This window comes from Grampus griseus, assembly GCF_964374135.1.
Source record: "Grampus griseus genome assembly, chromosome: 3".
NCBI lineage: Eukaryota > Metazoa > Chordata > Mammalia > Artiodactyla > Delphinidae > Grampus > Grampus griseus.
Genome location: NC_139019.1, coordinates 127220315 through 127235706, shown reverse-complemented (window position 1 = coordinate 127235706; position 15392 = coordinate 127220315). Strand labels below are relative to the sequence as shown.

At 46.0% G+C, this 15392-nt stretch overlaps 1 protein-coding gene across 2 annotated transcripts in view; it reads left to right on the top strand.

Moving 5' to 3' along the window:
• GLRA1 (glycine receptor alpha 1) overlaps nt 1-15392 on the top strand; it is a gene marked incomplete at both ends in the record, with an annotated part of 83411 nt that overhangs the window by 56515 nt on the left and 11504 nt on the right. For both annotated transcript variants that reach the window (XM_082650556.1, XM_082650555.1), the window contains 4 exons: nt 4064-4287; nt 7245-7327; nt 8523-8660; nt 11163-11377. In XM_082650556.1, the coding sequence (XP_082506682.1) occupies nt 4064-4287; nt 7245-7327; nt 8523-8660; nt 11163-11377 (660 nt within the window). The remainder of the gene's footprint in view (nt 1-4063; nt 4288-7244; nt 7328-8522; nt 8661-11162; nt 11378-15392) is intronic.

Here is a 15392-nt window from a genome sequence, read left to right as displayed (position 1 = left end):
ACCCTATGGTTTTCATTTTGTTTTTCTCCTTTTAGGTGACGTATGTTTCTATTGCTTTATAATCAACAAGCATTACTTCTGTGATAAGAAAAATAAAGTATTTTTAAATATCAGTAATAAAATGCAACTGTAATGATATCCTTCCCTACTTAAAATTCTTCGAAGACTCCACATTAGTCCCAGGATGGAGTCCGCATTCCCCAGGACAGCCTGCTGGGCGCTGCGTGCTTCCTCCCCCTCCTGCCCTCACTCATCTACTTGCTGTTCGGTCCAAAGCACCATGCTCTTGCTTTGTCTCTAGGCCTTCACAGGTGCAGTTCCAACTGCCCAAAATGCTTTTCCTTTTTGGCTCTGCCATATTTGGTCTCACCTTAACTTCTGTATCTCCCCAGTGCCCTGTACCTAATCCCCAGCAGAGCCCAATCTCCGTGTGGTGTAAGCGCTACACCGTAGGCTCTGTGACAGCACAAACATGTCTTTCTTGTTCTCAGCGTGTTCTCCAGTGCCGAGAACAGTGCCTGGCACTTAGATGCTCCATTAAATGTCGCTGGAAAACATATAACTAATAACGATCACCTATTAGATTTGGCAGGGTTCTTAGAGACCATCTAGCCTAACTCCTCCTTCTAACAGTGGGGCCCGGAGAAGTAAATCCAGATTTTAATCCCAGGTCTCTTCTGAATTGCTATGTGACCTTGGACAATGCCTCCTCTCTCTGACCCGCAGTATCTCCAGCTATAAAATCAGGAAAGCTCGGGCTTCCCTGGTGGCGCAGTGGTTGAGAGTCTGCCTGCCAATACAGGGGACACGGGTTCGTGCCCCGGTCCGGGAAGATCCCACATGCCACGGAGCGGCTGGGCCCGTGAGCCATGGCCGCTGAGTCTGCGCGTCCGGAGCCTGTGCTCCACAATGGGAGAGGCCCGCGTACGTCAAAAAAATAAAAAATAAATAAAAAATGGGGAAAGCTCTTCCTACCCCATCTTTTTCCGGCTCTGCTTCCCCCTCCCCCTCCCCTTCCTGGGTGGTGGATAGCTCCAGGTACACCGACTGGGTGAGTAGGTAGGATGGTGCAAGAGAAAGAGGAGGTCAGGTTTATCCTCTCAAACTGTTGCCCTTCAGGTTGAGGAGATAAGACACACACAGTGAGGTAGTGCTAAATTAAACGTTTCTGGCCATTCCATTTTGCTAGGAGATCAGAAAAGGAAGAGGTCAGGGAAGCCTGGGGGCACCAAGCCTCCTACAGGAGATAAGACTTAAACTGAGCAGGCAGTGGGGGTGAGAGAAGAGGCTCCCCAGCACAGAACCAGCCATCCATAGCCAGGGGACGTAATCAACAGGTGGTCACTAGAAGGTCGGGCTGATGTGGATTCAGATTCCAGCTCTGCTGCTTACTAGCTCAACCTTTCCAAACCTCAGTTTCCTGAACCTCACTAGGAGAATCTGAATGTCTAGCTTGCAGGGGTTTTGTAGGGATTAAATGTATGTGACAGTATCTAGAACAGTGCCTGGTGCCTAACAGGCCATTTTAAGAAATGCCACTTTCTTTTCTTCCTTCCAGCCACATAAACTGGCTTGACATGTTGCTGGCAAGAACATCAGAAGTGCAGCTGGGGTTTGGGGACTGAAGGCTTTTTCTGTCCAACCATTCATAGTCTGTTTACTCTGACATGATTCCCAGTGCCTCATCTCTCCCTCCCTCCCTCCCTCTCTCTCTCTCTCTCTCTCTCTCTCTCTCTCTCTCTCTCTCACACTCACACACACACACACACACACACACAAACACACACACACACACAAACACACACACACACACACAAACACAAGCACTTCATGTAAAATCCACAGGACAAACAGAGGCTGTTTCTAATCCCTGATGAGATGGGGCCAGGTTGAGAGCTATTACAATCAACAGGAAAAACAAAGAATCAACCTCCAGTCTGGCCTGAAGTTTTCCCTCCACCGCAGGACTTATAAGATAGGAAATTTTTTTTTAACATCTTTATTGGAGTCTAATTGCTTTACAATGGTGTGTTAGTTTCTGCTTTATAACAAAGTGAATCAGCTATACATATACCTATGTTCCCATACCTCCTCCCTCTTGCGTCTCCCTCCCACCCTCCCTATCCAACCCCGCTAGGTGGTCACAAAGCACCAAGCTGATCTCCCTGTGCTATGTGGCTGCTTCCCACTAGCTAGCTATTTTGCATTTGGTAGTGTATATATGTCCATGCCACTCTCTCACTTCATCCCAGCTTACCCTTCCCCCTCCCCGTGTCCTCAAGTCCATTCTCTACGTCTGTGTCTTTATTCCTGATTATGAGACCAAATGTCATTTTCTATGGGGCTAGAGGGAGAGGCTTCAACTAAATTATAGAACAGTCCCATAAGACGTCTTGGAACATTTCAGGAAGCTACTGATATTCCTGTAGGCAAACAGAATGTGGGAGGAAGTGGCAGGGGGGGAGCGTGGGGGGCAGAACGGCTGTTTGCTTCTGTCCATTCCTGCTGATGACAGATCGACGGTGATCAGGATTTACGGGTAGCACCCCAAAAGAAAATATAGCATAACCTCCTTTATCCTGCACCTTCAGAGAAAAAGCAGCAGCAGGTGCTTCTGAGCAGAGATTATTCCCTGAAGGAGAACATTTAAAGTTGGACTTCAACTGAGGTTATTAATCTTCTAGGGAACTATAAACCCTCTTGGGAATCCAACAGAGAGAGCTATACCCTTCTTCACAGGAAAACACAAATACACCCCAAATTCTACTTGCAATGGAATATTCACGGGCCCCAAGTTTACAATGTCTCTCTAACAAAATTTAAAACTTTTCTTAATGGAAATATTTCTTAACTTCATTACCCAGTTTCCCACTGTGGAGACCTACCACTAATTGCTTCTCAGGTTGTTAATGAGAACTAAATGGATTCTTTAAGACCCTCTAAGACCCAATGAACAAATCCTCAGCTAGGAGTCAAGGCACCTGGGCTTCAAAATCAACTCTGCTCTACATTTTCAGAGAGACACGGCCAGTCTCAACTCTCTCTAGATTTCAGTTCCCTCATCTGGAAAAAAAAAAAAAGGTGGGGAAGCGGGTAGCTTTGACTAGGACAGCAATTTCTAACCCACATTCTGTAGAAGATGAGCCTCATGCACAAAATAAAAGAGTTCTATGGCCAAAATAAATCAAGGCAATGTTGCATAGTCTATTCCCCTCTTGGAGATGCACACAACTCCTCAGCATATTAAGGTCTCTGAGAAGTCCTGCCATAAAGAAATCTGATACATTTGGTTTAATCAAACATTTCCCTACTTGGTTTGATCATGACTTTTTTTGTCCCATCAGAGAGCATTTAACTTAGCGCTGGGTTCCAGTAAGATGTGGCATCTATTAGTCCTCCCCAAACAAACAAATCAACACATGATAGAAGGTAACAGAAGGCCGGTATTAAAACAGAGTGGTGTGAACCCTAAGACCAGCAGAACACTATAAAATCCCTGCACCCAACTTTCCTTCACTGCTTGGGAATTGGGCAAAATAGTGTGAATGCTCAGGCGTCAGCTTTTAGTCTTTTCTTTTGTTCCTTCAATCTGTCTAGAATAGTGACTCTCAAACCTTAGTGGGCATAAGAATTACTGCACTGATGGGGTTGATAATAAAAGGGGGACTTCAGCTTTATCTGTGATGTATTATTTCTCTTATCTAACAAAAACTGAAGCAAACACAACGAAGTGTTAACAGGATGAAAAACAGGTGTTTATTACATCAGTATGAACTTCATTTTTTAAATTTTTCAGAAGAAAAAATAACATTTAATTAATCTCAGTTCAGAGTTGAATATACTTAACAGGGCATCTAGAGAATTTTCAGGGATAATTATGACTGCCCTGATTTTTGCCTGATGCACAGACTTTACGTCTCATCCCCATGTAAGATGCAACCACGCTCTGATAGCATCCTCCAGGAGGGGCTTTGGGAAGCGCTGACCGAAAGCACCTGGGCCCTCCAAGATGTGACATCCCAGGGCCTGACTCTGAGTCCACCTCCTCATCTCCTGCCTGTAGGACTATAGGGTCAACATCTTCCTACGGCAGCAGTGGAACGACCCCCGGCTGGCCTACAACGAATACCCGGATGACTCTCTGGACCTGGACCCATCCATGTTGGACTCCATCTGGAAACCTGACTTGTTCTTTGCCAATGAGAAGGGGGCCCACTTCCACGAGATCACCACGGACAACAAACTGCTGAGGATCTCCCGGAATGGGAATGTCCTCTACAGCATCCGGTGAGTTCTGTACAGGCTCATCCCCTCCATTCTCAGAACATACCCTGTGGGGGCAGACACTAAGAGGAGGGCGAAACAGAGGTGAACAGGCCCTGGCAACCGAACACCTTTACGGAATAGGCAGAGCCAGCTCTGCAGCTTACACTCAGCAAGTAAGAATAAAATACCACGGGAACTCCTAGAAGCGAGTAGTTCATTATAACCAGGGGGACCAAGGAAGCATCCTAGAGAGGGAAGGTTAAAGTTAGGCCCCCAAGCTTACCCAGAATTTCAATCAAACAAGATGGGAAAAGAATATTCAAAGACAATGCTGACCCCAGGAACACTCGGTTACTCAAGATGAATAAATTCCAGAGAGCTGCTGAACAACAATACTCTATAGTTAACAATACTCTACTGTACATTTAAACACTTATTAAGAGGGTGGATCTCATGGTAAACGTTTCTAGCATAATTTTAAATAATAGCCGAGCAAAGGCGCAAAGTCTGAAAAATCACAGCAACTTCAACATAAATGGCCTGCCAGGTGGACGGTGCTGCTCACAGGTATAAGCCAGGGCTGCTCCTTCCCTTCTAGAAAGCCTTTCTATCCTCTACTCCTTGCACTGAGTCTGCTGGGACTCCCCTCCCCAGTCGGGGGATATCCTGCATACACTGGTTATGGGCAAACTTTCAGAGCTTCCTGCCACACTCTGTGCCCCTCCCAACCCACCTAATTCTCAGTCTCCTCCCCCAAGGCATGGAGAGAAGGACCAATGTCCATGTTATATCCTTACTACGTACCATTCACTGGCTCAGACTTTATATGTATTATTTAAAATCCTCCTAACAACCCTATGAAGTAGGCTTTATTACGCCCACTTTGCAGATTAGACAAGTGAGGATCTGAAAGTTTAAGCAACTTGCCAGAGTTCCCACAGCTACAAAGTAGCAGAACCTAGATTCTAATCTGTTAGTGTGCACCTAATGCCCACTCAGAGCCTAGAAGAATAGTGCAGAGCATTCAATAGGCACTCAAATATTTGATGAGTGAATGAATATGTTTTTATTTCAAAGAGCTTAAAGGGACACTGGTCCTACTACTACTGTGTAGCACAGGGAACTCTGCTCAATGTTATGTGGCAGCCTGGATGGAAGGGGAGTTTGGGGGAGAATGGATACATGTATATGTATGGCTGAGCCGCTTTGCTGTGCACCTGAAACTATCACAACATTGTTCATCGGCTATACGCCAATATAAAATAAAAAGTTAAAAAAAAAAGGTGGGGAGGGGACACTGGTCCTAAATGACTCTCCTGCCCCTCCAGTCCCTCAGGGGAATATATCTTTTTATTTCCATTAGGAGATGAGCTTTAAGTGTCCAAGCCCATTGGAGAGGCCGCACAGATCCTAATCCCCAAATGTGAATGGATTCAGAGTCTCCCCTGAGAGCAGGCTGGGTGGGAGAGGGGACTCAGGGACCTCAGCAGGTAAAGGAGGCACCATGGAAGGGCAGACTGGGAGGAATCCGAGGCCAACATGGCCTTCCTCACCCATTGCCCGCCCCACCCAGTGCGCATCCAGACTGGAAGGGTGACGGGCTCAGGATGGCCACCGAGGCCTGGCTGGCTTGGATTCTGCTGCAGCCAGGCTCAGTTTCATATCTCCAGGAAGCTAAGCCCCAGTGCAGCATGACAGAAAGACAAATCAGCAGAAAGTGATGTTCCAAGGTCATTCAACTTCAGGAAGTTCACCCACTGTGACGGCTGCCCCACTTTGGAGCTTTTATCTTCAGAAATTCAACTGCGTGCACTTTCCCTTCCCTTCCCCCTCCTTCTCCCGCTCCCTCTTTCCCCTCTTCTTCCCCTCCCTCTCCCTGCCCTTTCCCTCCCTGCCTCTGCCTTGTGCTTAAAGGGCCCGCATCCACAGCTGTGGGTGAGAGCTGGAGCAGGAAGTTCACGCCAGGCCGTGGGCCTCACCACGTGGGGCCGAGGTGCCAGCAGCTAAGCCCCACAAGACCACCAGTTAGGGGTCTTCGGGTATTGAGGTTGGCTTTTCAGGACAGCAGTGCTAGAAAGCCCACCAGCAAACATACGAGCTCGAAATCCAAAAGCCAGGAGACCTGGTTTCGAACCCTGGCTGAGCCATCAGCTGGCTGTGTGACCTGACATGCCTCCCCACCTAGCCTTCTCTGCATCCCAGTTTTCTCACCTGTTCAGTGCAGGAGTTGGCCTGATGATCTAAGTCTCTCTGGCCTCCACGAGCCTTTCTTCTCTGTTCCCTGCAGCAGGGGCTCAGATGCTGGCAAAGCCTTTCAAGCCGAAGTCTTGCATCGCAGCTGAGCTGCAGACCTCGGATTCTGTTAGGGGGACTCCCTCTGGTTCTGAGGCTGCAGTCTCTGCCAGGGCTGAACAACCCAAAATAAACAGCTAGCCCAGACGCCTGGAGCAACCACCACTCGCCAACTGACCCCAGCAGGAGCCCGCAGATGCGAGTCAGCTGTGTTGGACACCCAGCGTGCAGGGAGCCTCTTGGAAATCACTTTTGATGAGCCTAGTGTGTGAAGGGAGAACCCAAGAACCACCTGCGCACCTGCTACATACAGGTGCACCTGGGGATGCTTGAGGCCTGGTGGTGCTCAATTTAAAATTCAGGCTCTGCCCTACCTGAGGGCTCTACAGAAGAGAAGGGATGGAGGTGGCCCATGGCCCACAGGCCTTCAGGCAACTTGCTAAAGGCAAGTTTCTAGAAGCCAGACAGACGCCAAAGAAGCCCAGAAGTTCCACTGACTTGTGTGACTTTAGGCAACCTACTTTATCTCTCTGACGTGGAAATATACATATATTATTTCAATAAACACTGGTTCCCTAGCCTCCTTGGCCTTTCCTAGATAACTGATTTTCCAGTAGTAACTGGAACAGAGGCACAGCTTCTCTGGTTTGTGGTTCCAACATCATACAAGTCCTTTCTCTTCCCAGAATCACCCTGACACTGGCCTGCCCCATGGACTTGAAGAATTTCCCCATGGATGTCCAGACGTGCATTATGCAACTGGAAAGCTGTGAGTCCCTTGCATGAGGCCTCTAAAAGAACCAGACTGTCCTATCCCCATGGGACCAGCATAAATTCCCACACAGATGCTCCTAACCACTGGACCCCAGGAGATTACTGTAATAGCCCAAAATACCAGATGAGGTGCTTTGCTCTTAGAAAACGCATTAGAAATATAACTTCCCTAACATTGTCTGACTGAAGTTCAGCTCTGGAGCCAGCAGCATTCTCCAAAGAGGCACTGTTCCATGTCCCCTGTGAACATGCTCGCCAGGAATGGAGGAGCAATAGCTTGAATAAGTCATGGATGCTCACTCCAGCAAGGGAGAGGTCTTCTGCACAAGTAACTCTAAGGCAGGCAGCAAGTGGTAAGTGTGTGGTTAGACGTACAAAATGCTGTGGCCTCAAGGCAGAAAGTGCACTTCCTTCTGACTGGGAAGGAGACAGGGTATGGAGAAGGCTTTATGGAGGAGATCACAGGTGAACCAAGATTTTAACAGATAGGGGAGCTCACTTCTTTGACTGCAAACACAGAAACCAATCTGACTCATGTAAAGAATGGAATTAAGTGGGAGGACATAGGGGTTCCACATGGACTTGAAGGAAAAGCTAAAGTACAAGAACCAGGCCAGAGCATTTAGGCAACAGGAACTAACAGACCATCCCCTCGGAGCACCACCTCTGAGGAGAGTCTGCACCAGCCATCTCCGAACCCTTTGTCACTTTACTCTGGGGCAGAGAGTCTGATTGGCCTAGTTGAGTCACCATCTCACACCTTGGCCCCCAACTGATAGCCCCGCCAGGATAGCATACCATACAGTTATTCCCCAGAGGAAAATCTGCTGGGGGCACAAGAGGGGGACTTGCAAGGATGGTGCACAGGCAAAAAGAGCAGAGGTCAGCTGAATCTGACATGGGACTGAGGGGTGAAGGCAAGAGGACGAGCTAAGGTGGGAGGCTGGCGGGGGTGGGTAAGAGAGGTAGAAGGGCTGTAGGGTAGATGTCAACAACGAAACCAGCTTTAACCTCTTGTGTGGGGAGAAAAAAACCGCAGCAGTGACATAGTCTCACGAGTTCCACTGAGTGTCTGATGCCTCTCTGCTTCTAACATGCTTCATGTTAGACGCCCTTCCTGCAGTACCCCTGACGTGCTTCAAATAAGAGCTTCCGGGTGGTGACTTCTCCTCCTTCTCATCCCATCCCAGTTGGATACACCATGAATGACCTCATCTTTGAGTGGCAGGAGCAGGGGGCTGTGCAAGTGGCAGATGGACTGACTCTGCCCCAGTTTATCCTGAAGGAGGAGAAGGACTTGAGGTACTGCACCAAGCATTACAACACAGGTACGTGCGAGGGCCCACCTCAACCCAGCCAGGGCCAGAGGTCAGTGCAAACATTCATTCAGTCGCTGATCCAACGGATCTTCCGAGGTACCCGTGGTGGATCCATCTCCGTATTTATTACCTAGTGGTCAAGAGAATGTCCCTTGAAACCAAAAAGTGGCTCCCACGCTTTCTTCCTGTGAGTCCTGGGACAAGTCACTTGAGCTTGGGCCATATCTCATGACAAGGGGAGCTGGGAGATACAGTCTCTTTTCCAGGTAGCAGTATGTCCAGCTCAGGACGGACCCTGTCCCTAAGGCAGAAGGGAGAGCTGACAGTGGGAGGACATCTAGCAGTGTCTATCACAGAGGGACTGGCATTTCTATTTTTTTTTTAAGATTTTTTTTTTGATGTGGACCATTTTAAAGTCTTTACTGAATTTGTTACAATATTGCTTCTGTTTTATGCTCTGGTTTTGTTTTTCTTTTTGTTTTTTGTTTTTTTGGCTGTGAGGCATGTGGGATTTTAGCTCCCGGAGCAGGGATCGAACCTGCACTCCCTGCACTGGAAGGTGAACTCTTAACCATTGGACCGCTGGGGAAGTCCCAGGACTGGCATTTCTGAGAGGGCAAAAGCACAGAGAAGGTTCACATTAGACCTCAGTGGGGAGCTGGGAGCTGGCACTGAGGATTAGTAAACAGTGAAGTTGGAAAGGGTCCCCTGGACTGTGAGCTACGAGGAGGGAATCCCACTTTTTAGCTCAGCTCTCTATCTCCCACGCCTAGCCCAGCATTTGTTGGAAGGTTGAACACAGGGATGAAGTGGGACCGGATCAAGACTGGCTTTGCCTGCCCTGTTTCAGGCTGGGAAGGAGCTCGTGGAACATTGTGGACAAAAGGCAGTCAGTTAGTATGCCACGCTGGGGAGCTGGGCCGGGGGCTGCTGTCTGAACACAGCCGAGTGGAGTGGAGACACATGACAGGCTGGGACAGGGGCCCAGGAGAAGAGGAGGTGAAGGAGAGGGGTTCAGAGAAACCACTGTGGGTTCTGATGCAAGTAGAAGGCCCAGAGAAAAAGCAGGCAGCCTGGGTGCTGGTCTGTTTAGGACAGCTGTCTCTTTCCAGTGATCTCGGAGATATCTTAGAACCTTCAAAAATACTCTCTTCATCCCTGGGCAAGCTGAGACTCAGAGACAGTATCCAAGGGGAACTGGTTCCAGGACCTGCCAAATTACCAAAATCCAGGGATGCTCAAAACCATAGTTGGCCCTCCTCACTGAAGGATGCAGGGCCCACAGATATAGAGGGCCAACTGTACTCTCATTAGCAGTGCGTCCCCATGAATCAAATAATCACAACAGACTCTCACATACCACACACAGCCCTTTACTGTTTACACAGCGTTTTCTCATTCATCATCTCAGTTGCCCTTCACTATTCACATTTAAGTGAGAGCTGAGTTCTGGGCTAGCTCTGTGGATTCAAGGCGAGAAGACTGGCAAGGCCCTGTCCACATGGAAGGGGCTGTCCAGGGAGCTGTAGAAAATCCCCTGGTAACTGTGCATCAGTTGACTGGAGCTAAGACGCCACCACAGGATGGCCCAGCCCAGTTCCAGGGATTCACAGATTGGGAGGAGACGAGCTGTCCGCAGTCTGGTGCAGAGGACAGAGAGAGAGAGAGAGAGAGCGAGATCAAGTTGCCTACTAACTCAGTGTACTATGCCTTAAAGGCTCTGATGATCGTGTGAAGAGAGCTGAAGGGACACAGGAAAAAAAGCGCACTCTGCCTGGGGCAGACTTCACAGTTAAACTGCCATAAAGGAGATGGACGACTCCTTTGGCTGGTTGTGGGGCGGAAGAAGGGCATTCGGGGCAGAGAGATTATCAGGCTCAAAAACTCAGAAGTGAGAAAATACAGAGGATGCTCAAGGCAAGGGATGGAGTGTAGGGGGTCATGAGTAGAGTAAAGAAACAAGAGAAATGGGGTGGAAACAGGCTAGAGCTTGACCGTGAAGGGCAGACTAGAGTTTGAACTTTTCCCTGTAGGTAATGGGGACTTTCTTGTATGAGGAGAGATGGAAGGAAAGAAAGGTTCTACAAGAGGAAGTAACAGAAATGAGTCACTTTTTGGGAACAAAACTGGCAGAAGGATAGAGAATGATCCACTTGGGCCCACTCTTAGCAACAAACTAGTGTTGATGGGGATGACGGCAAATGACATTCTCAGCCTTAATGGTTTGTGAGGACTGTGCTACGTTCTTTATAGGCATAGGCATCATCTCATTTTACCATCACAGTAACCATGAGTAACCATATGAGGTTGGTATTATTATTACTATTATCATCATTATCATTATCCCCAATTTACCAAAGATGAGGAAACTGAGACACAGAAAGATTCAGACACTCACCTAAGGACACAGCTAGTGTGAGGCTGAACCAGGACTCCAGTCGAGGTTGCTCTGACCTCAAAGCCTTGCTCCTGTCCAAGGCTACCTGGCCTTCCCACTATAAATTCTTGCAGGCAAATTCACCTGCATCGAGGCCCGGTTCCACCTGGAGCGACAGATGGGCTACTACCTGATCCAGATGTACATTCCCAGCCTGCTCATTGTCATCCTCTCGTGGATTTCCTTCTGGATCAACATGGATGCTGCCCCAGCCCGTGTGGGCCTGGGCATCACCACCGTGCTCACCATGACCACCCAGAGCTCAGGCTCCCGAGCATCTCTGCCCAAGGTAAGTCCTACTGCCCAAGAGCACAGAACACCAGGACAGATAAGGAGGACACACATCTCCCTTCCCTGCCTGAGACAAGGCGAGCACAAGGAATTAGTCACTATTTCGTGGGTTTTTTTAAACATCTTTATTGGAGTATAATTGCTTTACAATGGTGTGTTAGTTTCTGCTTTATAACAAAGTGAATCAGCTACACATATACATACATTCCCATATCTCCTCCTTTTTTCAAAAAATTTTAAAATATCTTTATTGGAGTATAATTGCTTTACAATGTTTTGCTAGTTTCTGCTGTACAACAAAGTGAATCAGCTGTATGTATACAGATATACCCATATCCCCTCCATCTTGCGTCTCTCTCCCACCTTCCCTATCCCACCCCTCTAGGTGGACACAAAGCACAGAGCTCCCTATGCTATGTGGCTGCTTCCCACTAGCTATCTATTAGACATTTGGTAGTGTATATATGTCCATGCCACTCTGTCACTTCGTCCCAGTTTACCCTTCCCCCTCCCCGTGTCCTCAAGTCCATTCTCTATGTCTGCGTCTTTATTCCTGTCCTGCCCCTAGGTTCTTCAGAACCTTTTTTTTTTTTTTTTTTAGATTCCATATATATGTATTAGCATACGGTATTTGTTTTTCTCTTCCTGACTTACTTCACTCTGTATGACAGTCTCTAGGTCCATCCACCTCACTACAAATAACTCAATTTCATTTCTTTTTATGGCTGAGTAATATTCCATTGTATATATGGGCCACATCTTCTTTATCCATTCATCTGTCAATGGACACTTAGGTTGCGTCCATGTCCTGGCTATTGTAAATAGAGCTGCAATGAACATTGTGGTACATGACTCTTTGAATTATGGTTTTCTCAGGGTATATGCCCAGTAGTGGGATTGCTGGGTCATATGGTAGTTCTATTTGCAGATTTTTAAGGAACCTCCATACTGTTCTCCATAGTGGCTGTATCAATTTACATTCCCACCAACAGTGCAAGAGGGTTCCCTTTTCTCCACACCCTCTCCAGCATTTATTGTTTCTAGATTTTTTGATGATGGCCATTCTGACTGGTGTGAAGTGATACCTCATTGTAGTTTTGATTTGCATCTCTAATGATTAGTGATGCTGAGCATCCTTTCATGTGTTTGTTGGCAGTCTGTATATCTTCTTTGGAGAAATGTCTATTTAGGTCTTCTGCCCATTTTTGGATTGGGTTGCTTTTTGATATTGAACTACCTGAGCTACTTGTATATTTTGGAGATTAATCTTTTGTCAGTTGCTTCGTTTGTAAATATCTTCTCCCATTCTAAGCGTTATCTTTTCCTCTTGTTTATAGTTTCCTTTGCTGTGCAAAAGCTTTTAAGTTTCATTCAGTCCCATTTGTTTATTTTTGTTTTTATTTCCATTTCTCTAGGAGGGGGGGTCAAAAAGGGTCTTGCTTGTGATTTATGTCATGGAGTGTTCTGCCTATGTTTTCCTCTAAGAGTTTTATAGTGTCTGGCCTTACATTTAGGTCTTTAATCCATTTTGAGTTTATTTTTGTGTATGATGTTAGGGAGTGTTCTAATTTCATTCTTTTACATGTAGCTGTCCAGTTTTCCCAGCACCACTTATTGAAGAGGCTGTCTTTTCTCCATTGTATATTCTTGCCTCCTTTATCAAAGATAAGGTGACCATATGTGCGTGGATTTATCTCTGGGCTTTCTACTCTGTTCCACTGATCTATATTTCTGTTTTTGTGCCAGTACCATATTGTCTTGATTACTGTAGTTTTGTAGTATAGTCTGAAGTCCGGGAGCCTGATTCCTCCAGCTCCGTTTTGTGTTCTCAAGATGGCTTTGGCTCTTCGGGGTCTTTTGTGTTTCCATACAAATTGTGAAATTTTTTGTTCTAGTTCTGTGAAAAATGCCATTGGTAGTTTGATAGGGGTTGCATTGAATCTCTAGATTGCTTTGGGTAGTATAGTCATTTTCACAATGTTGATTTTTCCAATCCAAGAACATGGTATATCTCTCCATTTGTTTGTATCATCTTTAATTTCTTTGATCAGTGTCTTACAGTTTTTTGCATATAGGTCTTTTGTCTCCTTAGGTAGGTTTATTCCTAGGTATTTTATTCTTCTTGTTGCAATGGGAAATGGGAGTGTTTCCTTAATTTTTATTTCAGATTTTTCATCATTAGTGTATAGGAATTCAAGTGATTTCTGTCATATGAACTCTTGATGCCTCATTCTGCTTTACTCTCTTTTAATGCTAGGTGCTGTGTGCTAGGTGCTACATTCACTACAGTCACTGGAGCCACATTCCCCATTACTCACTCATCACTAGACACAACACTCTGCTCTACTGTTAATGCCAGATGCCATACTCTGCTCCCTTCAGCTTCATGTTAAGTGCAACATTCTGCACCATTTCCAATGCAATACTGCACTTAACATTGTTTTGATACAGAAAAAGTTGTAAGAATATACAACAAACACCCTAAAAGCCTTCACCTCAATGCCAATTGTTATCATTTTGCCACATTTACGTTATCTCTATTTATAGGTAGGTTGGTAGGTAGGTAAGTAGATAGATAGATGCAACTTTTGCTGCATTATTTGAAGGTTACAGACATGACAATTCACCTCTAAATAAGGAATAACGATCACAATGATATTATCACATCTAAAAAATTAACATTAATTGAATAAGTATTAATGAATTAGAAATAATTCCATAATTTCATCTAATATAGAACCTTTAAATTTTCCCAATTGTCCAAAAACTGTCATCAATGGACATGGATCCAATAAACATTCATACTGCATATACTTGCTCTTTTAATCTAGAACAGTCTCCTCACTTTTTTTTGTTTTTCATGACATGACTCTTCCATTAACTCTTTGTTTTTTTTTTTTTTGGCTGCATTGGGTCTTTGTTGCTGCACATGGGCTTTCTCTAGTTGCGGTGAGCGGGGTCTACTCTTCCTTGTGGTGCGCTGGCTTCTCATTGTGGTGGCTTCTCTTTGTTGTGGAGCATGGGTTCTTGGCGTGTGGGCTTCAGTAGTTGTGGCACATGGGCTCAGTACTTGTGGCTCGTGGGCTCTAGAGCGCAGGCTCAGTAGTCGTGGTGCACAGGTTTAGTTGCCCCACAGCATGTGGGATCTTCCTGGACCAGGGCTCGAGCCTGTGTCCCCTGCATTAGCAGGTGGATTCTTAACCACTGCGCTACCAGGAAAGTCCCTCTACCATTAACTTTTAATGTGAGACATGATATTCTACTCCACTTGCCATCTACACTAGACACCACTCTCTCCTCTATTCATCCTCACAAGAAAACTCAACAATCTGCCCTTTGCACTATTAACGCTAGACTTTGCATTCTGCTACATTTACTGTAAAAGCTTGAAACCAAATTCTGTTTACTGTTACCAACTGACACCACTTTCTGCTCTGTTCATTTGCAACAGCAGAAGTAATATTCTGCTTCCTGTTCCTTATGTTAGGCTCAACATGCTGCTCCACTCTCTATTAATAGTTGATGCCGCGTTCCCCCTCACCAGACTCAACATTCTACTCCACTCATTGTTAACACTAGACTTGATATTGGGCTTCGTTTGCTATTACACTCAACCTGACATTCTTCCCCCTTTGCTTTTTTTAAAGCATAAAATTCAGTGGCATTTAATATATTCACAAAGTTGTACACCCTCAGCGCTAATTCCAGAACATTTCATCACCCCACAAAGAAACCCCCATATTCATCAACAGTCACTCCTTGTTCCCCGCTCCCACCAGCCCCTGGCAACCACTAATCCACTTTCTACCTCTATGAATTTGCCTATCCTAGTCATTTCAGCTAAGGGGAATCACACAATATGTGTACTTTTATGACTGGCTTCTTTCATTTAGCATAATATTTTCAAGGTTCATTTATGTTGTAGAATGTATCACTACTTCATTTCTTTTTATGGCTGAATAATATTCTATTGTATGGATATTTCATATTTTGTTTATCTATTCATCAGTTGA